Source organism: Hemicordylus capensis, chromosome 2 (genome assembly GCF_027244095.1).
Source record: "Hemicordylus capensis ecotype Gifberg chromosome 2, rHemCap1.1.pri, whole genome shotgun sequence".
NCBI classification, from domain to species: Eukaryota; Metazoa; Chordata; class Lepidosauria; order Squamata; family Cordylidae; genus Hemicordylus; species Hemicordylus capensis.
The window spans coordinates 211,317,415-211,339,320 of NC_069658.1; the positions used below are offsets into that span (position 1 = coordinate 211,317,415).

Genomic DNA, 21,906 nt, shown 5'->3' on the forward strand with positions numbered 1-21,906 from the left:
CGCGGGGGGCCAGGCAGGCAGCTCCACTGAGGCCTCGGAAGAGCGGCCACCCACCCACAGGGTTCCACTCAAGAGCAAAGGCCGTTTGGGGGCAAAACGGGAGCAGCAAGAGCAGGCGGGGATGTTGTGACCACCCCACCAGGAGCTTTCTGAAGGAGGCGGCCATTCCAGTAAGACCGATTCCTGCCACAAACCCTGTGGGTGGGGAGAGGGAGCCCCGACACCCTCTTCCGCCTCCAGGCCAGCTCATCAATGCTCCATACTGTAACCCCCACTTCGCCGGATGGCGGTTTGGATTGAGATGATCCATGAAAGGCCATCCTCTTCTTCGGACAACAAGGCCGCACAGTCTTCTCCCTCACGAGGAGAGGGGCGTCCTCCCCACGGGGGGGGGGGAGGGAGGGCCTGCTTTCTGGAAGCCAGTCTTTGCACACCTACTTGTGCAGATGCGGGAGGTGACTTCTCGTCTGCCCTCGAGTGTTCTGACAGGCAACGCATTTCGCGTCTGGCAGATTTAACACACGCTCTCCCGTTCTTCTGGAAGACCAATACGACGGATATTTATAGACCGCTTCCCCACAAAGGTTCCCAAAGTGGTTCAGATAGATAGATAGATAGATAAATAAATAAATAAGATTCTCTTTAGAGGAAGGGGCTGCTTAAGTACACTATTTCAGACTGGGTTTAGGGTGTCAGGCACTGGGGGGGGGGGAGTTGGGATTCCTTGCTCCCCATACCATTGATTGGGGGAGGAGAGCTGGCCTTGTGGTCGCAAGCATGACTTGTCCCCTTAGCTAAGCAGGGCCCACCCTGGTTGCATAGGAATGAGAGACTAGAAGTGTGAGCACTGGAAGAGATTCCCCTTCTTAGGGGATGAAGCCGCTCTGGGAAGAGCAGAAGGTTCCAAGTTCCCTCCCTGGCAGCATCTCCAAGATGGGGCTGAGAGAGATTCTTGCCTGCAACCTTGGAGGAGCCACTGCCAATCTGCGCTTCTTCCTTGGAGAAGCCGCTGCCAGCCTGTGTAGACAATACTGAGCTAGATGGACCAGTGATCTGACTCAGTATATGGCAGCTTCTTATGAAGGAGAGGAGAGCTGGTCTCGTGGTAGCAAGCATGGCCTGTCCCCTTAGCTAAGCAGGGCCCACCCTGGTTGCATAGGAATGAGAGACTAGAAGTGTGAGCACTGCAAGATCTTCCCCTCAAGGGATGGAGCTGCTCTGGGAAGAGCAGAAGGTTCCAAGTTCCCTCCCTGGCAGCATCTCCAAGATGGGGCTGAGAGAGATTCTTGCCTGCAACCTTGGAGGAGCCACTGCCAATCTGCGCTTCTTCCTTGGAGAAGCCGCTGCCAGCCTGTGTAGACAATACTGAGCTAGATGGACCAGTGATCTGACTCAGTATATGGCAGCTTCTTATGAAGGAGAGGAGAGCTGGTCTCGTGGTAGCAAGCATGGCCTGTCCCCTTAGCTAAGTAGGGTCTGCCCTGGTTGCATATGAAAGGAAGACTAGAAGAGTGAGCACTGGAAGATATTCCCCTCAGGGGATGAAGCTTCACTGGGGAGTGCATCTAGGTCCCAAGTTCCCTCCCTGGCAGCATCTCCAAGATAGGGCTGAGAGAGATTCCTGCCTGCAACCTTGGAGAAGCCTCTGCCAGTCTGTGAAGACAATACTGAGTGAGATAGACCAAGGGTCTGACTCAGTATATGGCAGATTCCTATGAGGGAACTGCTGATAATGCAGTTCAAGTCAGGACACAGTCATAACCCAGAATCTTCCTGGTCTCGGGCATCCGGGGACCCTAATGAGCCAACTGCAAATGAACATGGCCATGCCAGGGACTGAACCAGGGGTCTTCTGCATGCCATTGCCCCAAGGGAGCGGGGACAGGGAGACAGCTCAGTGCTTTGCTTGCAGTAAACCCCAGGCTCCGTCACCAGTTTAAAATTTAAAAAGCTGGGAAAGCTCTCTCTCTCTCTCTCTGCCTGACATCCTGGAGAGCTGCTGCCAGTCAGAGCGGAAAACACTGGGCAAGATAGACCAAGCGTCAGACTCAGGAGGTGGCTCGCAGCATTCATGGAGAGGAGAGCTGGTCTTGTGGTAGCAAGCATGACTTGTCCCCTTAGCTAAGCAAGGTCTGCCCTGGTTGCATATGAATGGGAGACTAGAAGTGTGAGCACTGCAAGATATTCCCCTCAGGGGATGGAGCCGCTCTGGGAAGAGCAGAAGGTTTCAAGTCCCCTCCCTGGCAGCATCTCCAAGATAGGGCTGAGAGAGATTCCTGCCTGCAACCTTGGAGAAGCCTCTGCCAGTCTGTGAAGACAATACTGAGTGAGATAGACCAAGGGTCTGACTCAGTATATGGCAGATTCCTATGAGGGAACTGCTGATAATGCAATTCAAGTCAGGACACAGTCATAACCCAGAATCTTCCTGGTCTCGGGCATCCGGGGACCCTAGTGAGCCAACTGCAAATGAACATGGCCATGCCAGGGACTGAACCAGGGGTCTTCTGCATGCCATTGCCCCAAGGGAGCGGGGACAGGGAGACAGCTCAGTGCTTTGCTTGCAGTAAACCCCAGGCTCCGTCACCAGTTTAAAATTTAAAAAGCTGGGAAAGCTCTCTCTCTCTCTGCCTGACATCCTGGAGAGCTGCTGCCAGTCAGAGCGGAAAACACTGGGCAAGATAGACCAAGCGTCAGACTCAGGAGGTGGCTCGCAGCATTCATGGAGAGGAGAGCTGGTCTTGTGGTAGCAAGCATGACTTGTCCCCTTAGCTAAGCAAGGTCTGCCCTGGTTGCATATGAATGGGAGACTAGAAGTGTGAGCACTGCAAGATATTCCCCTCAGGGGATGGAGCCGCTCTGGGAAGAGCAGAAGGTTTCAAGTCCCCTCCCTGGCAGCATCTCCAAGATAGGGCTGAGAGAGATTCCTGCCTGCAACCTTGGAGAAGTCGCTGCCAGTCTGTGAAGACAATACTGAGCTAGATAGACCTATGGTCTGACTCAGTATATGGCAGATTCCTATGAGGGAACTGCTGATAATGCAGTTCAAGTCAGGACACAGTCATAACCCAGAATCTTCCTGGTCTCGGGCATCCGGGGACCCTAGTGAGCCAACTGCAAATGAACATGGCCATGCCAGGGACTGAACCAGGGGTCTTCTGCATGCCATTGCCCCAAGGGAGCGGGGACAGGGAGACAGCTCAGTGCTTTGCTTGCAGTAAACCCCAGGCTCCGTCACCAGTTTAAAATTTAAAAAGCTGGGAAAGCTCGCTCTCTCTCTGCCTGACATCCTGGAGAGCTGCTGCCAGTCAGAGCGGACAACACTGGGCAAGATAGACCAAGCGTCAGACTCAGGAGGTGGCTCGCAGCATTCATGGAGAGGAGAGCTGGTCTTGTGGTAGCAAGCATGACTTGTCCCCTTAGCTAAGCAAGGTCTGCCCTGGTTGCATATGAATGGGAGACTAGAAGTGTGAGCACTGGAAGATCTATTCCCCTCAGGGGATGGAGCCGCTCTGGGAAGAGCAGAAGGTTTCAAGTCCCCTCCCTGGCAGCATCTCCAAGATAGGGCTGAGAGAGATTCCTGCCTGCAACCTTGGAGAAGCTGCTGCCAGCCTGTGTAGACAATACTGAGCTAGATGGACCAGTGGTCTGAATCAGTATATGGCACCTTCTTATGAAGGAGAGGAGAGCTGGTCTCGTGGTAGCAAGCATGACTTGTCCCCTTAGCTAAGCAGGGTACACCCTGGTTGCATATGAAAGGAAGACTAGAAGAGTGAGCACTGGAAGATACTCCCCTCAGGGGATGGAGCCTCACTGGGGAGTGCATCTAGGTCCCAAGTTCCCTCCCTGGCAGCATCTCCAAGATAGGGCTGAGAGAGATTCCTGCCTGCAACCTTGGAGAAGCTGCTGCCAGTCTGTGAAGACAAGACTGAGCTAGGTAGACCAAGGGTCTGACTCAGTATATGGCAGCTACCTATGTTCCTGTGTTCACAGCTCAGCGACAGAGCGCAGTGCTGCATGCAGAAGGTCCTAGGTCCAATCATTTCTGTCTCCACTTAAAAGGAACTCACAAGGAAGAGGGCCGAAGAAGGTGCCTCTCTGCCTAAGATCGATGGAAAGCAGCTTCCAGTCAGACGAAACTGGGCAAATTCACAGATCAGCTCCATGCCTTCAGTGTGGGCAGGCGGCCACTGAAGGAAAGCAAGGAGTTGTCCACTGCAGCACCAGCTTGCCGGCTGCCTGACTGACTCGAACACTTCCTAGCCCTTGACCAAGACCCTGACACTTGGCTATTCTGAGTGGCAAGTTTACAAGCAGCAACACCTAGCTTTTGGGGGACCCCAGAGTTTTAATTTTAGTTCTGTACTAGTATAAAGCAACGACATTGCGAAAACCAGTGATGCCACGGCAGCAAGGCCAGGTGGAACAGAAACCTCTTTCTCTGTCTCTCCGTTGCTACCTGGAGACAAGTCCCATGCAGTGCCAACACCAGGGAAAACACAACGCAGGCCTGCCAGAATACCTACCGAATTGTCTCAATGATTTCATGAGCAGCATCGTGGTGCTTGTCCTGGAATAAGAGAGAAATTTTGAAAGGTTGGCTTGGGAACATCCAGAAGATCCAGTCCATAATGACAGAGAGATCATATGACTTTTACCATCACCTTGTCCATGGCAAATCCAGAGCAAGGAAGTTATTGTTAGCTCGAGTGAGGTAGCAATCAAAACAGCATCCCCTTGTAGGTGCAGACAACGCGGGCATAAAACCAAGACAGTGGTTACTCAGGAACTACCAGTTACAGGTTTGTCTGTCTTGAGACCTTAGGAGATCATAAACGGCTTCTCAAGCCACAGTTTCACTACCTCAGACAGAGTCATCAGATACATAATCTAAGGATATTTAGAATACACCATGCATGACGCTCCTCCAAACCTCAGCTCAATTTTATTACTAATTCCCCAAATCTGTAGGCCACTCTCACGTGCTGGCACACAAAGTTAGCCATGGGGGAGTCCCACTGGAATCACCAGACCTGAAATACGTCCTGACTAAGACCCATTCCACCACTTTCAAAGGTACTTTGCTGGACTTGTGCCTCGACTTTTCGCAACCTTGCTGCGTCACAGGAAGGGGGCATTACATTCAGCACAGTGAATTCAAAGTGCTTTGTCCTTTTAAAGAGAACCTAAACTCTGCTTTCCTTCTCTTCCCTGGCCTAGGAGGACCCTCTGCTGCAGGCTGGTATTAAGAACCCTGCTGAAGAGCTGGATGTAACCCTGTTCAAAACCAAAGGTTTAAGTAGCATAACAGCTTTTAGTGGCACTGAAAACTGAGTAGTACCTCTTAAATAGAGCTGAGGGAGGAGTTCTAGAGAGTGGGTGCCACAACAGAAGAGGCCTTGTGTCTCAAGCAGCCACCCACCTCACGTCTGAAGATGTATTTATTTACATTTTTTTATACTGCCCAAAAGTTACGTCTCTGGGCGGTTTACAACAAAATAAAAACAGAAAGTAACACATTAGTTAAAGCAAAAAGTTTAAAACATTACAACAATTTAAATTTTTTTAAAGAATATTTTAAAACAGCATTAAAACCACTAATGATCTTTTTAAAAAGACTCGTATGCACACAGGCAGACTGGTCTCGGACAGCTTGCTTATCTCTGTATTTTATTCTGCTGTTCTTACAAGGAGCTTGGGACAAACTATGTAGTTCTTCTGCCCCACCCCACCCATGCTCATAAAAACCCTGCAAGGTAGGGCTGGAGAGGAGAGAGAATGAGTGAGCTACATGGCCAAAGTGGGGATCTGCTCCTTGAGTCTCCCCTTTGCAAGTTCCTAGTCTGACCATCTGCTAAGGGCTTTCGAGGTCAAAACCAGCCCACAGGAAGATGTGCCTCTTTTGGGGTGTAGCCACACGCTGATCTTTTAGCACCGGCCAGATACGATACAACTGACATGCCCTGGTGAGGAGCCGAGCAGCCGTGATGGGGAAGTGTTAAGCATCTGCTTGAGAAGGGAAATGTGTGTCAGAATGTCAGCTCTCTTCCCCCCACCCCCCACACACCCCCTTCGGGTCGTCCAAGCACCGCAGATGACTAACACAAAGGGATCCGTGGGCAGGCCGCCCAGTTGTTTGTGTGGGCTTCCAAGCTTGCCATTAGCACGACGCGTTACTCATCTCTGTGGTTAACCTTTAATAAAAATGTTAAGAACTGGTGCTCGCACGCTGCTGCCGGCAGCTTTTCCCCCTCACTAGTGCCTGCCACAGTGAAGCACATGCAACCCGCCCTGTTTCAAAGGGGACTTTTGCACCCCCACCTACGGTTTCCCAGCTTTGGGGCCCACGCTCACGTACACCCCAAGCTCGGCCTGATCAATCACCCGATTTACACAAATTGCCAGGAATGCAAAAATGGGGGTTGAGGAAGGGAGGGAGTGGCTTGCAACACGCCCATGTCAGCTGCCACAACTGCAGGCCAAGTAAGCATACTCTGTGGGCACTAACAATGCAAAGCCACAAATTATGCCTGCACCCCAAGGCTCAACGTGGATGTGCTTCCACATCCAGCCGCTTGGAGATGGCATACTGTGCAGCCGGCACACTCACAGTTGACTCCCGAGAGGAGTTTTTGCAAACTGCATGGGTGCAGTTTGGGTGCATCAGTGACCTGAGAGAGTGGGGAGAAGAAAAAAGGGGGTCAGCAACATCACCCCCTCACCAAATCAGTTATTGCTGTTGTCAGTGATAAAGTTCATACACTACCGCACAGCACTTTTGATTTACTATGGGCAGCCTCACAAACATCACCATTTTTTTTTACTAGGCCTGTCACTTGTGAACCCAAAAAAAGCAATCAACTTTTGCCCAACTTACTTGCCCGGGATCTCCTGGAAGCCATTTTTAACTCACCACAGGCGAAAAAGTTCCTTGCCACAATACTCTCTACCAAGGGCTTTGCTACTGTTACTGTGTTATCTAGCCCAGTGAGATTGATCGTTGTGCTCATTTCACGGGCCTGCTGGCTATGATGGGAGCTGTAGTCCAGCAGTATCTAGAGAGATCAAGGACTGGGAAATCCTGTGGCAAGGTAATAAAGGTCTAAGTAATGTTAGAGAGTGGCAACAGACCGGTCATGGGCATCTCAGGGAGGGAAAAGAGAACTGCATTTGGCTGAAGACAAAATAAAAACAGCATTTCAAGAGCAGCTGAATGCTGCAACCTAAATAAAATACGCAAGGAAGCACAATTTGCATGACTACTCTTATTTGCATCTCCTGCCAGCATTTGCGATTTTGAAGGGTTTATCCTAGTGGGATGTTATGGAAAGGAGAGTTGAGAGATGTCAAGTGTGAGTGTGAGTTTGTTCAATTGAGGCTGTGAGATCACTTGCCCAAGGCCAAAGAATGGCTTGGTGGTAGAGGTAAGACATGGATATCTCCTGGATTTGCCCTGGTCCGCCCACGGAGGTCAACAACCAAAAATATTTTCAGAGTCATTGGGGACAGGGAAGAGCTGATCATTCACCGAGCATTCAACCAATTTCACCGGTCTGCACACTAAATCAGCTACTTAGTCCCACAATGGCAAACTGTAGCCTATCCAAGTTTATAGCACACTTGTTCCTTCTCTTTATTAGATTTTGATGTTGTGCCGTCTCCTTGTCATTTGTTTAGCTTTGACTAGTTTTTGTTGTTCTTCTTTAAGATTGTAAAATGTTTCTGTAACCAACATGGAAGCGTTTTTTAAAAAATAGATAACAGAACCACAGCCGTCACTTTTCTGAAGAACACCAGCTCTCAGAACACGCAAGCCTCCCATCCCAGGGTAACAAAGTCCAAAAGGCAAGATGTGGACTCTCCTAGGGCACAGATGAAAGAGGCCCTCAATATCAGCTCTGCAAACATGCCATTGAAACAAAGCCTTCACCCCAATATCAAAAATGGCCCCACAAAAACGTTCCTCTAGGAGCTGCTACTACAAATATTTACCACTTTTCAACAGATGGTCTCAAAGCGGTTTACATAAAAACCATAGTAAAGACAGTTGCTTGTCCCAAAAGCCTCACAATCTAAAAAGAAACACAAGGTAGACAGCCACTGGGGAGAGACAGAGAGGGCCAGTTGCTTGCTCCCTGCTAAATAAAGGGAATTGCCACTTCCAAAGATGCCTCTTTGCTCAGTTAGCAGGGGTAACTGGGAGCTGTAATCCTGCATGCAGGTACCTCACCTTATGCAAGTTGGGGGTGTGAGAAGGTGACAGTAAATAAAAGGTAGTGAGAGACATAAAGCAGGGAGGGGGAGGGAGAACACACACACAAGAACAGCCACTTTGGCTCCAAATCCAACCAGCACAAATATCAGAGGTCAGCATCAAACACGTCTTTTCCGGGGAGGAGGATTTATTCAGCCCTGCACAATCCATCATCCCCATCGCAGGGCGTGATCAGCAGAACTACTCACTACCCAGGTCATTAGGAAACCCTCCGTGTTCCCTTTCAGGAAACCAGAAGGGGTGGCTGGGGGGAGAGAGAGACAACGTCATCCGTTCAGCTCGGCATGACAGCATCTCCTCCCACGGCCTTAATTAGCCGAGAAGGGGAATGCACATTTCCACACCACCCTCCCAAGCTCTTAACATCGTGACACCGGCATTCAGGCAATTATGCAAATCCAGCTGTCTGCAGTAAGTCCCCAATTTTACCACCACAAAGTAAACAAGGCTGCAGGGTGGGGGGAAGGCTTGCCTTCCTTTCAAGCAGCCCAAAATGAGCTGCACTCACTCTATAATGGTAGTAGCTCTGCCCAGTGCATCATCTGCGCCAGGAGGGATGTCTCCCTATTGAAGGAGGCATGGAAAGACCCCAAGGGAAGACAAAATTTAGGAGGGGGCAGGGAGAGAATCCTGGAGCTCCGTGGCTGTTCTGATCCTGTTCTCTGGCAGGGCAGTTGGGCTGAACATCTGAAGTGAGAGCACGTAGCAGAAAATTCAAGGAGCAAGGGAGATGGTCTCTGCATACTAACTCTCACCCAATTTGAAAGTGTTGACACAAGTCTAAAGTGGGGGTCCCCAGATGTTTGTTTATTTCTTGTTTACACAGTCGGACAGGTGTTATTGGCTGGTTTGTTTTATCCAGACATCAAGTCCTTCCCAAGGACCTGGGATGGCTGAATTTTATTGTCAGTTGTTATAGATATCGTCGCAGAATATAGGCTGTTCCCAGTAAAGCTGCTTTTTGTAATTGGCTGATGGTGATTTCTGTGGCCCCGATGGTGTTGAGGTGCTCTTCAAGGTCTTTGGGAACTGCACCCAGGGCGCCAATGACCACTGGGATTATTTTGGTCTTCTTCTGCCACAGCCGTTGTTGTTGTTGTTGTTGTTGTTGTTGTTGTTAATTGTTAAATTTATATACCTCCTTTCATTAAAACAATCCCAAGGCGGTTTACAGCAGAATTCAAAAACAAGATTGTAAAAAAAATGACACAATTAAAACATTAAGCTAAAAATAGCTCAGCTTCGCAGCATAAGAGCTCCCCAGTTGGGGCAATCCTTCATCCTACTGCCAGTTGTACCAGGGCTGTTTGTATGGGCTCGAACTTTATCATCTGTTAACCAAACCCTTAAGACACTCACTACGTGCACTACGTTTTACAACAACAAAGCACTACGTTTTATAACAAAAATCAAATCAACCCAGAGGCAGGACATCAGACAATGGCAGAACAGCCCAGCCACAGCTGGCAGCACAACCAAGCCAAAACCAAGGGTTTTTTAATGCTTTTAAATTGTTGCCCTGATTTCCAGGGTTTTTAGCTGTTTAATTGGTTTTATTGTGTTTTAATAGTTTGATTTTAATGGTTAACTTGTTTTAATTCTTTTCATTGTGCCGTAAACCGCCTTGAGCCATTTTGGAAGGGCAGTATATCAATCAATAAATCAAATAATAGCTCCATCTAGCTCAGCATTTTCTACACTGACTAGCAGCAGCACTCCACTTTGGACCACTCGCCAGAAGGCAAGCAGGCTTCTTGAGGGAACAGCAACTCCACGGCCTTTGACCGCTCCTCGGACCACACAAAGCCGCCTTATACCGCAAACCATTGCTCCCATAGCGAGACTTGAACGCGTCTCCAAAGGGGTGGAGTTGCCTCTGTCGGTTCCTTCTCTTCTACACAGAGCCGTGGGGCTTGCCACACCATCAACCACCACAGCGTTGCCAAGAATGATTCCGTAAGACCTTCTGCCAAAAAGGCTGATCAACACTAACGGTTTCCGCCTCACAATATTAGTCCAATGTGGCTCTGCTGGCAAGAGCAGGCCCTCCTGAATAACAATGCAGAGACAGGGCTGGGGCGGGGGGGGGGGATAATCCCAGGTGACTAAGAAAACCACTTCTTCCCCCTTCCCCAAATCCTGGGCAGGTCTAGTGCCAAGTAATCCAATGCTGGCTGGCCCCTCTGCTGAGCCTTTCCCCCTGGCTCTGCCTGCACATAATAGAGGCAAACCGAGCACTGAAACATTCTGCTGACGTCAAAGAGCTCAGCTCTGAAACCACAACGGACCCCCGCTCCTCTTCCCTCGCTGCCAAGTCAATGCTAAGCCAGGGAGGGTGGGGGGAGAAGTCTACCCTTGAATACGGCACAACCTTAGGAGGCGAGAGGTGATGCTGTCCAAACAGGGTGAGTTTCTAAAAAGCCTTGCGGAGCGCTGCTACAGCGGGCAGGCTTCGTTCCCTCCTTTTTAATGGTTTGGAGGCAAGGAGGGCAAATATTCTTGTTGGCACCACTGCTGGGGCAGGGAGAGCAGAGCCACAACACGTTGTTGTGGTTTTAAAAAGCCACCTCTGCACACAGCGCGTAGTGTGTGGAACTTGCAGCCACAAGATGCAGTGACGGCGCAAATGGCTTTAAAAAGGGAATTACACCAGACATCAATAATCCACAATCAGCCAGGAGAGCCATACTGAACCTCCAGCTTCAGGAACAGCATACTTTAGGAGTATTGGGTGCTGGGAGCAAGCAACAGCAGAGGGCTGTTACTTTACACCCCATTTGTGCGCTTCCCAAAAGCACTTTGCTTGCCAAAGGATGCCAGACTAGAGGGACCCTTTGGTCTAATCCAGGGGCCCTCAAATTTGGGTCCCCAGATGTTATTGGACTGCAACTCCCATTTTCCTCAGCCACAGTGGCCAACGGTTTGCTTTGCATGCAGAAGGGTGCAGGTTCAATTCCTGGCAGCATCTCCAGGTAGGCTGGGAAAGGCCCTGTCTGAAGCCCTGGAGAGATACTGCTGGTCAGTGTAGACAATACTGAACTAGGTGGACCAAGGTTTGAATCAGTAGGAAGAGGTTCCTGGGAGCTACCATTCAGTTTTTCATTTCCATTTTTTGAAAGTGGAATTCACTGACATACTCACAGGATGCAATCAAGTGTTCAGCCCTGTGGGCCCTAGGGATTTTTCCAGCCATGTTTTATGAAACCTAGTTTAGATGGCTTTTAAGTAGTTAGCTTCATGGGAAATCAGTCAACACATGTATTAGCTGCTATAGCCAGATGGAACCTCCAGGTTCAGAAGCAGTATATCTTTGAATATCAGATGCTCAAGACAAGAAGATAGGGCAGCTGCTTTCATGTTGCACTTGTGGACTTCCTGGGGCCTCTGGCTGTCCACTAGTGGAAACAGGGAGCTGGGCTAGATGGACCCTTGCTCCAATTCAGCAAGGCTCTTTATAACCTCTATTTTCCATATTATATTTTGCTACAAGATGTACTGCCTGCTCCTAGAAAGCAAGCCTGGATCTTGGAAAAAATAATCAGCAACTGCAGACACAGCAAGGCTATTCTTTACAAGGAAACATTGGTCTGCTCAGTATTTGACAATAAAATGTTCAGTGTTTAAGAGGGGGGAAACCATGTGCATTAAGCAATTGCAATTTATTCATTTATCTATCGTATTCTTTGTATTGCCTCATATGTGCATCTCTAGGCGGTGAGAACTGCACAGAATTGCACTTTCGGTTTCTGTGAAAACATGAGGAGCAGGCGCGCACGCGCACGCACACACAGAGCCGCCCAGCCAAGAAGGTTCAAATTAACCAGTGAGTGCTGCAGCTGTCACGCGGTCTGGGGACAGCACAGTCAAAAATAGCACACCCTCCTAAACAGGCAGGATGTTTTGGAAACCAACCCGTCAACAGCCCAAGAGGAGAGCAAGCCAAGCCTAGCACTAACATGGAGCGCGCTTGCCCACCCCTTCTCCACAAAAACCGTCATTCCCAACTGCTCCCATTAAGTGCTGGAACGGGGCACCGATATCGACACCCCTCCCGCTCGGAGCATGTATGGAGCTCAGCTGGAAGAATGCCACACGCTGCAGAAATACAGTAGCCCAACAGACCCATGCCAACTTTATAAACACACTCTCATTCTATTGCAGGAACGTAATTCGCAGCCCTGGCTGAGACACAGAACATGGGCTACGGCAAATATGTCATGCTCTCTCTCTCCATTCTGCTTGAAGAACTGTCATTCCTCAGGGGTCATTTAGCACAGAACACTGTGATTCATAAGGAAAAAAGAAGCAGCCAAGTTTGTGAAATGTTTAAAATACTACGCCGAATTACAAAAATAAACGAAGTGTCATTGCTGATGGCACGCAATATTGTACTGTAGCATAACCAAACATGGGTTATAGTTGGAGAATAAGGGGAAACCAGGAATTGGCACACACGCTAAATTTGACAAAGACAGACAGGTCTGCAGAACATTCCTTATTTAGATCCACATTTCCTCCTCGCCTACATTTTTGTTTCCTTTTCCAAGCAAAGGAAAGCCACAGATCTCCCACACAGCACAACATAAAGTGATCCCAATTTTGCAACACACATCCAAATGCAACTCTTCTGTCCCTTCATCCAACACAAAGTAGTGCTTGTTCCAACGCTGCAGTTTCTCTGAAGGACTATTAAGTCAACTGTCAAGTGAGGAAGTATTGGTTCAGGAAAAAATGAGAGAGAAAGGCAGGCCCTTAATTACTCAAGAGTAATTCAACATGCATAAAACAGATAAAACTTGCCCCTGTACTACAGGCAAGAGATTATGGGCTGTGGAAGTGTCAGAGGGTGGAACAGAAGGGGAGGGAAGATTGTTTGGGTGTGGACAGGGAGGATCTACAAGCAATGAGTCATCCACAACAGGAAAAGCAGGATTATTTTGAAATGGCTGGCTTGGGATGCAAGGAATGTCTGAAAAAAGAAAAGCTACAGGGTTGGGAAGATGGACAGGAAAGGGCTGGCAGAGACCCACCAGGGCAAAAGCTCAGTGTCCCAAGTTGTAGGTCAAGAGGGAGGCTGGTGATCATCACATTCAGTAGGTCAGTTGGGGATTTAGAAGCTATAAGGAAAAGCTGGATTGGAAAAGTACTCAGTACCTACACCAAGAAGGGCAGACCTCTGGGGACCAGAGCCTGAGATAGGAAGCTGCTTTCTACCAAGCCAGACCTTAGGTCCATCTAGCTCAATATTGTCTACACAGACTGGCAGCATCTCTCCAGGGTCTCAGGCAGAGAATGGTCTTTCCCAGCCCTACTGGAGATACCAGGAATTGAACCTGTGAATGACCTTCTGCATGCAAAGCAGGGGTGCTGTCATTGAGCTCTGGATGCTCCTGATGAACATGTGCAACTGACACCTACTGAGTCTGACCCTTGGTCTATCAAGCTGAGTACTGACTGCACTGACTGGCAGCAGCTCTCCAGTTCTTTCAAATGCCCTACCTGGGGAGCCCAGGGAATTAATCTGGGGCCTTCTGCAGACAAAGTAGGGGCTTTACCACTTAGCTATAGGCCCCATCCTCATGGGGGCTGTAGACCAAGAGTGAGATGGGGATGAAGGAACACAGGGCAGCCAGAGGTATCAAAGGAAACAAAAGTTACAAGACGGAGAGGAAAAGCAACCAAAAATGAAAGGGCATGAAGGATGCAGAAGATGAGGAAGGAAAGCTGTACCAAGGCATGGGGAAAGTCCAGCAAGAAGTGAAAGCTGTATAATAATGGGACAGAGTGGGATAACCCAGGATGAAAAGGGCTGCCCCTGTGACAGATTCATCAGGAAATATTCAAAGGGAAGAGGCGCATCCTGATAGATCAGGCCTGCTCCACTTAGCCCCCTCACACACACACTATTTTTGGACTACAACTCCCATAATCCCCAGCCACAGTGGCCAACAGCCAGGGATTATGGGAGATGTAGGCTAACATCTGCAGGAGGGCCAGAGCTGAGCAGCCCTGTGATGGATCAAAATCCTGGGAGCACACAGAGGTCCCAAGAGACACCTCCGGGAGAGAAGAGGTCGCAAGAATGTGACAGGGATAGAGTTTGGGGGCACCACGGAGCACCCAGCCCAGAGAGGCAAGTTCAGAACGGGACACTCTAGAGAAAAAGAGCAATGTGGACAGGAGGATGGCACTCTCTGGAAAGGTTACCAAGAGGTCAAATCAGGACACGGAGATGCATGGAGGGCCTGGGGCAGAGGTGGGCCAGCAACGACACCCCAGCAGACATCAGGAGAAACTGGGAAAGGGTATTGATCCATCTAGGTGTCCCCTTCCCCTCTGGATTCTCTCAATCCCAGCTGCCCTCCACTTCACTTAATACCCAACTTTCCCACTGCCCCCCCCACCAGCAAGGGGCTTTCAAGCACCCCTCCTGAACTGCCCTTCACAAACCACCCTCCACTTTCCACACTCTTATCACACGCTGACCTTCCCACCTGCCCTCATCTTCTCCTCATCTATGAACACCCCCACAATTGCTCATCGCAGCCCCTGATTTTCCCCATCACATGACACCTCCAAAAAAGCTCCCCATTCACTGACACCACATTAGTCACACACAGAAAGCACTCCTCAGTTTCCCACCAGCCCTATTTTATCCTCCATAGAACACCCTCGATAGCTCTCCACCCCCCACCCTTGGCATGCCAGTCCCCCATGGCCATGGGTCGGGGCCCCATAACCCCCACCTAACTGCTCAGAAGGTGCCCACATCCCCATTATCTGCCCAGCCTCCCCACTTCCTTCAGTGGGCTCCCCACAACTTCCACATTCCCTCCCACCTATCACTCCCCATGGCCCCTAATGAGCCCCTCCAATCTCCCTATTTCCCATCCAACTGCCCAACCACCCTCAGTGGCATCCCCACGATCACCCCTTCCCCATCTAGCCCCCCTAACTGCCCCCCCAGTGGGGTCCCTACAACTTCCACATTCTCAACCACCTTCCACTTCCCCTGGGCCCCGATGGGACCCCAACAACCTCCCTACTCCCCATCAAGCCACCCAACTACCCCAACAGTGCCCCCATAGCCCCCCTATTGCCCAATCAGAGGGGTAAGAGCCCCCCCCGAGCCTCCCCACGACCCTCAGCACAATTCCCATGGACCCCCTCCCACTCCCTCCAAGGCCCCCCCCCGGGCCCTAACCCCTGCCCACGTGACCCGAGGCCTCCCCCCCCGCCCGGCCCCCCTCATGTGACGCCCCTCTCCTTCCACTCACGTAGACGGGCAGGGGCCAGGGGTAGACGGCCGGCTCGGCTCCAACGGGCGACTTCAGCCGGAGTTCCAGCCTCTCGCCCATGCTGGCTGGCGTGGGGCTGGGAAAGGAAGGGAGGGAGGCGGGCGAGCGGGAGGTCAGGTGAGGCCGGTGGGGGGCGAGCGGCGGCGGACCCACACCATGCTAGAGGGGGCCAGCGGCGGCCGCGACTGACTGACTGAGTGACTGGCGGAGGGAGGGGGGAGCGGCAGGAGGGGGAGAGGAGGAGGAGCTACCACAGAGCGGCGCGGCGGGAGCGGGCACGGCCGTTCCTTCCGTGCCCTCGCCCTCTCTATCGTCGCACGCGCCCGGCCGGGAGGACCGTGCCATTTTGGGCCGAGAGGGGAGGGTTTCACCATCTGAAGTCCCTCTGGTTGAAGTCCCCCTTGGGGTAGAACGTCGTCCAGTCTACCCGAGCCACCGTGAGGGGCGGCGGACACCATCTCGCTAACGGCAACGGCTCGCCCTGGGAGAAGGGCGTATCTGGGAATCGAGGCAAGAGTGAATGAAAGTGTGAACAGAGAGAGTGAGTGAGTGAGAGAGTGAAATCCAAAGACGTCTTTTGGTTCTCCTCAGCCCAAGAGGGGCAAAGGGGGAGAAAAAGCCCAGGGAGGGGCAATTTTCAGCCCGAGAAAAGGGGGGAAATCCTACAGCCGAAGAAGGGCTGCCCACGCAGGGGCAAATTTAAGCCAAAAAGTCCAAGCAGGGGCGGTTTAATCTTTCAGCTCGAGGAGGGGGAAAGAGAGAGAGAGAAAACAAAAACAAAAAAACCCCACAGCCGAAGTAGGGCTGCCTGGGAAGGAGTGACTTAAGCCAAGAGCCCAAGGAGGGGCGGCTTTGAGTCAGAAATAAACAGTCTAAGCCCGACCAACTCAAAGGGGGGGCTATGGGTAGCAGAAATAGCAAGTACACAAAATCTGAACGGATTTCATGTACACCTTTGGAGTGTGTGTTGAAAAATTGGGTGATTATCATGGGAGCAAAGAGTGCTCTTAGAAAACATGTTTTGAAATGCCTTTGTATGAAAGTTTGGCCACTATGAACTCGAGTCAGAGGCCTCCTGACTCCGAAAATAACATCCTTTTGCACTTGCCTCTGTTTTATAAGTGTTAAGGAAGGAAGAATGATTTGTCTTTTGCAAAAATCATTTCTCTCTCTGTGTTCTGTTTCCAAGTTGCTTCCAGGCTTTGCCCTTGTGTTACAAAAAAAAAAAAAAAAAATCTTGCTGCCACTGTCCTGTTGTCACGAAGCCAAAAGATAACTGTCCTAGCTGCAAAAGTTTCTCTGAACAAAAGGCTGCTTTTGTTCTTTTTCTTTTTCCATCTCTCTTCAACTACTTGAGTTGGAAAAGAGGAAAGAAAATGGAGTTTTGAAGGAATGCATATGGGAATTGCAGACAAAAGAAGAAGAAAAAAACTAGAAGGAAATACGTAAAAGGATTTTTGTTGGAGGTTGTTAACAACAACAAAAAGAAAAATGCTTGAAAAGCACCAGTAAGTTATAAGATTGTGATGTGGAAAGGTAATATAGAATTACAGGTTGTTTTCATAGATAACTGTGATAAGGTTGTTCTGTTTAAACTACTTTCTTAACTGAGTTTATGGCTGACATATTTAAAATGCTATAAAATTCTTTGGGATTCATATGAAGTTTTCTTTGTTTAGTCCTTTGTTCTGTGAAATACACAAGACGAGCCTCTGTGTGTGTGTGTGTGTGTGTGTGCGCATGTTTCTGAGAGGGAGCCCAAAGCTCTGGTTCTGTATAGGAATTCAACCCACATCAATTTTATAGCTCATCCCTGTGAAGATGAGGTTTCTGTTGTATTTATTCTGTTTATTCTGTTGTATTTGTGAATGTATTTATACCAGTGACATGTTTTGTTTTGTTTTTCCTTTCTGTAAACTGTTCCAGACCAAACTTGCTCTGACATTGAATTCCAAAATTCACAATTATTATATTAATTGAACATAAAATTGGTCATGGCCTGAGCAACACAGGGAACTTTCAGCGGTCGGCTGGCCAACTGAGGGCTGAATCTTCCCACCTCTGCAGAAGTGCTGCTTATGGCTAAATGCATTAGGCATGAGAGCAAGCTCTAATTCATTCATTCTTATATCAAGTTAATTGTGATATTTCTGCCACTACTGAGTATCATAAGCCTTTATATGTTATGTTTACTGAATTCCTTGACAATGATCTATCTTATCTTACCTATTTCTGTGAACTCAAGAGGTTCTCCGAAAAGCAGTTTGTGTTCCAGCCAGATTAATTGTGGGTGAGAAGGAAAAATGGATTTTAAGATAAATGAGTCTAATTGTATTACTGTCATGTTTTGCAAAATCTATGCAATATTTCTGTTAGTTGAATTTGATGTAAACTGAAAGCTACTAATCAAATGGTCTAAGGTTCAAAAAAAATTTTTTTAATTTGACTCATCCACCAGCCCTGCTTTGCCTTCACAGCAGCTGAATCTTAAAATCCCAGACATGAGATTTAATGAAAGGAATTTTGTTTTGCCAATCCTGCAAGTGGCAAGGAGTTCCAAAGCATCGGTTTGCAATTCACCTTGGAAATTTCCCAGCTAAAAGGGATTAGTCTGGGGCAGTAGATGGCTGACTCCCTCACACATGACCGAATATCATGTGACTTTGGTGAGGATCCTGGGGTTTCCATGGCTACTACTTTGTTCTTAATCCAGCTAACTTACTTCCTTTTGAGTCTACAGAAGACCAAGAACATGATTGCTTGCAAGCTGTGGACTGCATCTATGTCAAGCCATCCTGATCTTAAAGATGAACTGTACACAGATGGAGGCAGCTTCATGTAAGATGGACAACGTAAGCTGGCTATGGAGAAGTGACTGACCATGCTCTTTCTCCAGGTATCTCAGTCAGCACAGCTTGCAGAGCTCATCACCTTCAAGGTAATTTTTACACAACTCATGGGGCCACTTGGAAAGAAAGAAGATTTTAACAGTGGGAAACAAGGAAGTAAAATATGGGACACAGATATCAGAACTCTAGACTGCTGTTACACTACTAGAAGAGGTTGCAGTCATCCATAGCAGAGGTCACCAGAGGAAAATGACCCAGTGACAAAGGGTAATTGGATGGCAGATGCTGCAGTTAAAACTGCTGCTCCTTCTATTCCTGTTTCCAAGCATCTTTGATTCCTGTGCTAACTATCTTGGCACAACCCCCCCACATATTCAAAAAAAAAAAAGGACATCGACTTTGCACCACAGCAGGGGGGCGCACTTAGAAGAGGATGGCTGGTAAAGAACAGCAGATGGATGTGGAATTATTGCAGAACCAATCCTTTGGTTTTTTTCCCTAGTCAATACAAAGACACTTTTGTGCCTCTTGGATGTACCCTTTTGCAGAACATGTGGCAACAGCCTGTGTAATTTGTGTAGTAAACAATCCTACTTTACCAAGGTATAGTATCTCACTGGACATACCAAGTCAGGTAATGCCCAAGCTGTGGGTAAACAGAGGGCAGGGATTGACTGTGGGCTATCTTTTTCCTTGTCTCGAGAGGTTGTTTTCACTTTACAGAAATGTCAAACCCAAACTTGAATCCATCAGTGACTGGTTAATTATGAGGCTAAAGATGGAGAACTGGGACACCACAACTATCTACACGTTACTGACGATGAAGTCAGTTATACTGGATGGAGATTGATTGCCCTGACGAAGGACTGTAAGTATGATTGTCAGCCAACGTAGTGCAGTGGTTAGAGTGCTGGATTAAGACCGGGAAAACCCGAGTCCAAATCCTCATTCAGCCAAGACACTTGCTGGGCGACACAGAGCCTACAACTCAAATGATTTGGCCTGCCTCACAGGGTTGTTGTAAAGAGGAAAAACAGGATGCAGAAGAGAATGTGAGATGCCACATGGAAACTGGACTTTGTTAGCAGTGACTGTGATTGACCTGAAAGGCTTTAATGCCTCCTCAAAACCCCAAACTCACAAGGGGGGTGAAAAATGTGAATGCCTTTTTTCTTTTTGACTTTATTGCTTTGCTATTGCCCAGGATTGCTGTTTTGTTCTCGTGATCAAAAACCAGCCTACAACACAAGCCAGCCAGCCTCCAAGAAGCACCGGCCCCCACACACATCCTCACGCCTGGCCACCAAGCCTCAAATGAAGACATCATCCCCTGTTCTGGTCTTCAGGGAAAGGGGGGGCCCAGGGCAAGCAGGAAAACAAAAATATAAATTGGAAAAAGAAAAGAAAAATGCCAAAAGACCAAATTGAAAATAGCCTCAGGTTTTATCCATCCTTTGTATTATTTGCCTTGAAAACTTGACTTTTCCTTTTGTGCTAACGGTTGGCACCCAGAGACTTAGTCTCAGGATGCTGTCCCTACATGGGGGGGAGGGAATTGGCAACTCACTTGCCTGTCTTTCTCTCAAGTAAACAGGTTTGCAACCAACAGTGCCTTGAATTGTCTTTCCAAGAAGGATTGTTCCTCCCCAGATCGAAGGAATACCTGGATCCATCGCCAGAATGTGATCCCAAGGGAGTCTCCATCAACAGTGACCCAGGAAAACTAACAATCAGCAGCAGCAGCTACCTGGGGGCAGTCCCTATCTGCATTTCCAGTCCAACCCAATGGTGACAGAACGTCTATCTACTACCCTGTCCTGTGTTCGAGGAAGAAGGCCGAATGCACAGTTCATCTTCCTGCTTCCAAGTGTTATAGGAGAAGGATAGACAACAAACGCCTGAAGACTGCCTGATAACAAACAAGCAAGCCAATTTGTTCACTTTTCTGTGGAGTCATACACGTAACAGCATTTCCCCAAGCTGTAAAGCCCTGGAACCATCCGATTGCCCACAAGGGGAGGGAGTCAAGGCTCCCAAACACATGAACATTTAAGCTTGTCTGTGGACACTAGCCAAACAAGCCAAAACAACACGGATCAGGATAGCCAAAATCCTGCAACGTTTTACAAGAGCATTTGGTTCTCAACTGAAGGACTAAAATATATTTTTCCTTACCAAGGACTTTTAGATTTTGAATTCTAAAGCTCTCCATGGCTTCCTTTTTGGCCATGACAGACTTTAGAGGACACTAAGGGGGGTAGGAGTTGATGATTTGCACCACTTTCTTATATTACTTTCTTGTAGTGACTATGTGCTATCATTATGTTGAAAACCTTGCTATCTCCTGTGCTGTAAGGTCATGGACCTCACATGCTTGCTCTCCAGTCATTTCCTTATTGTTTCACTTATATATTGTGCCAATCATCTCATTGTTTCAACCAGAGCATTTACCTGCAAGTCTGCACCTATCCCCAAGTTACTGATCCCTTTATGCTCTAAGACATTAAGCTGGCCCAAGCCTTACCTAAAATTTTATAGACACTTGTATTAATCAGTGTGATTATACATGACTTGTCATTGCTATCGCTTTCCACAAGCTGATAACCCATTAATCACCAGAAGCATCTGGTTCCACAATGCAAGACTGTTATTTATACTTTATTTGGGATAAAGATGGGTTAAAATCATGTTGCTTGCTATAAGTTGTATGATCTTTATATGTACACTTTGCTGTTATGTGTAAAATTTTTATATATATATATCAAATCATGCCAGATATGGGTGGTTAAGGATATGTGTGTGTGATGTATATGAAAATTGCCACTGAAGAATTAAGGAGGCTTGAGGAAGAACCTTGAATTTTATAATTAGAAGGTTCTTAAGGGGGGAGATGTGACATGTGTAGCATTAATAGAAAGCTGCTTTGTAATTGCTTTGTAGAAAGTGTGTTTGCAAGTCAGTGCCTCTGTGGGATGGAAAAGTACAGACCAAACGAAAGTGTTAAGTCAGCTATCTGCCCAGAGCAGAATAAGTGGGGGTTTGCAGCAGCGGGGAGAGATAGGCTCCCCTGAATAGTAACTGCATTGTTCTAGGAATGTGAAGGCTTCTCCTATTAATTAATTATCTCTCTGCTGTGAAATAGAAACTCAGAAACTTAGAGCGCAAAGTCCAGCCTCTATGCAAGCATATGTACGAATGTAATGAACTGATTGGTCCTTTGGGGCTGAATGTTGATGCCTAGGGGTGGAGGAAAATCTTTATAAACTCTTGTTAGTCTGTAAGAGGTACGCTCCTTGGACTTTTGCCAAAAGGCACCAGGGGTCGTCCTCAGCGCTGAGAAATAAACCTTTGTCTCTTTCACTATCCGTGTCAATGGACCGTTCGGCGTCCCCTCAGCCGCCGCCATTTTGGGCCGGCGTCAAAGAAAGGGAGGGGCAGCCGAGCAGGGAAGGAGGAGGGAGAGGAGAGCAGAGCAAGGAAACGG

The 21,906-nt window shown here is 48.5% G+C and overlaps 1 protein-coding gene and 1 long non-coding RNA gene across 6 annotated transcripts in view; one reads left to right on the forward strand and one right to left on the reverse strand.

Moving 5' to 3' along the window:
- Positions 1-21,906, reverse strand: part of DOT1L (DOT1 like histone lysine methyltransferase) — an 89,044-nt gene that overhangs the window by 65,520 nt on the left and 1,618 nt on the right. For 4 of the 5 annotated variants that reach the window (XM_053291876.1, XM_053291875.1, XM_053291878.1 and 1 more), the window contains exons 1-2: positions 15,553-15,826; positions 4,527-4,570 (exon numbers count right to left, since the gene is read on the reverse strand). In XM_053291876.1, the coding sequence (XP_053147851.1) occupies positions 4,527-4,570; positions 15,553-15,633 (125 nt within the window). In that variant the 5' untranslated portion in view covers positions 15,634-15,826. Of the gene's footprint in view, positions 1-4,526; positions 4,571-15,552; positions 15,827-21,906 lie in introns of those variants that run through there. The other variant, XM_053291877.1, reaches the window with a different exon arrangement.
- LOC128343221 (uncharacterized) lies at positions 15,983-21,782 on the forward strand. The gene is made up of 2 exons (XR_008315390.1): positions 15,983-16,114; positions 16,763-21,782. It is a non-coding gene; the product is annotated as an uncharacterized LOC128343221 (long non-coding RNA).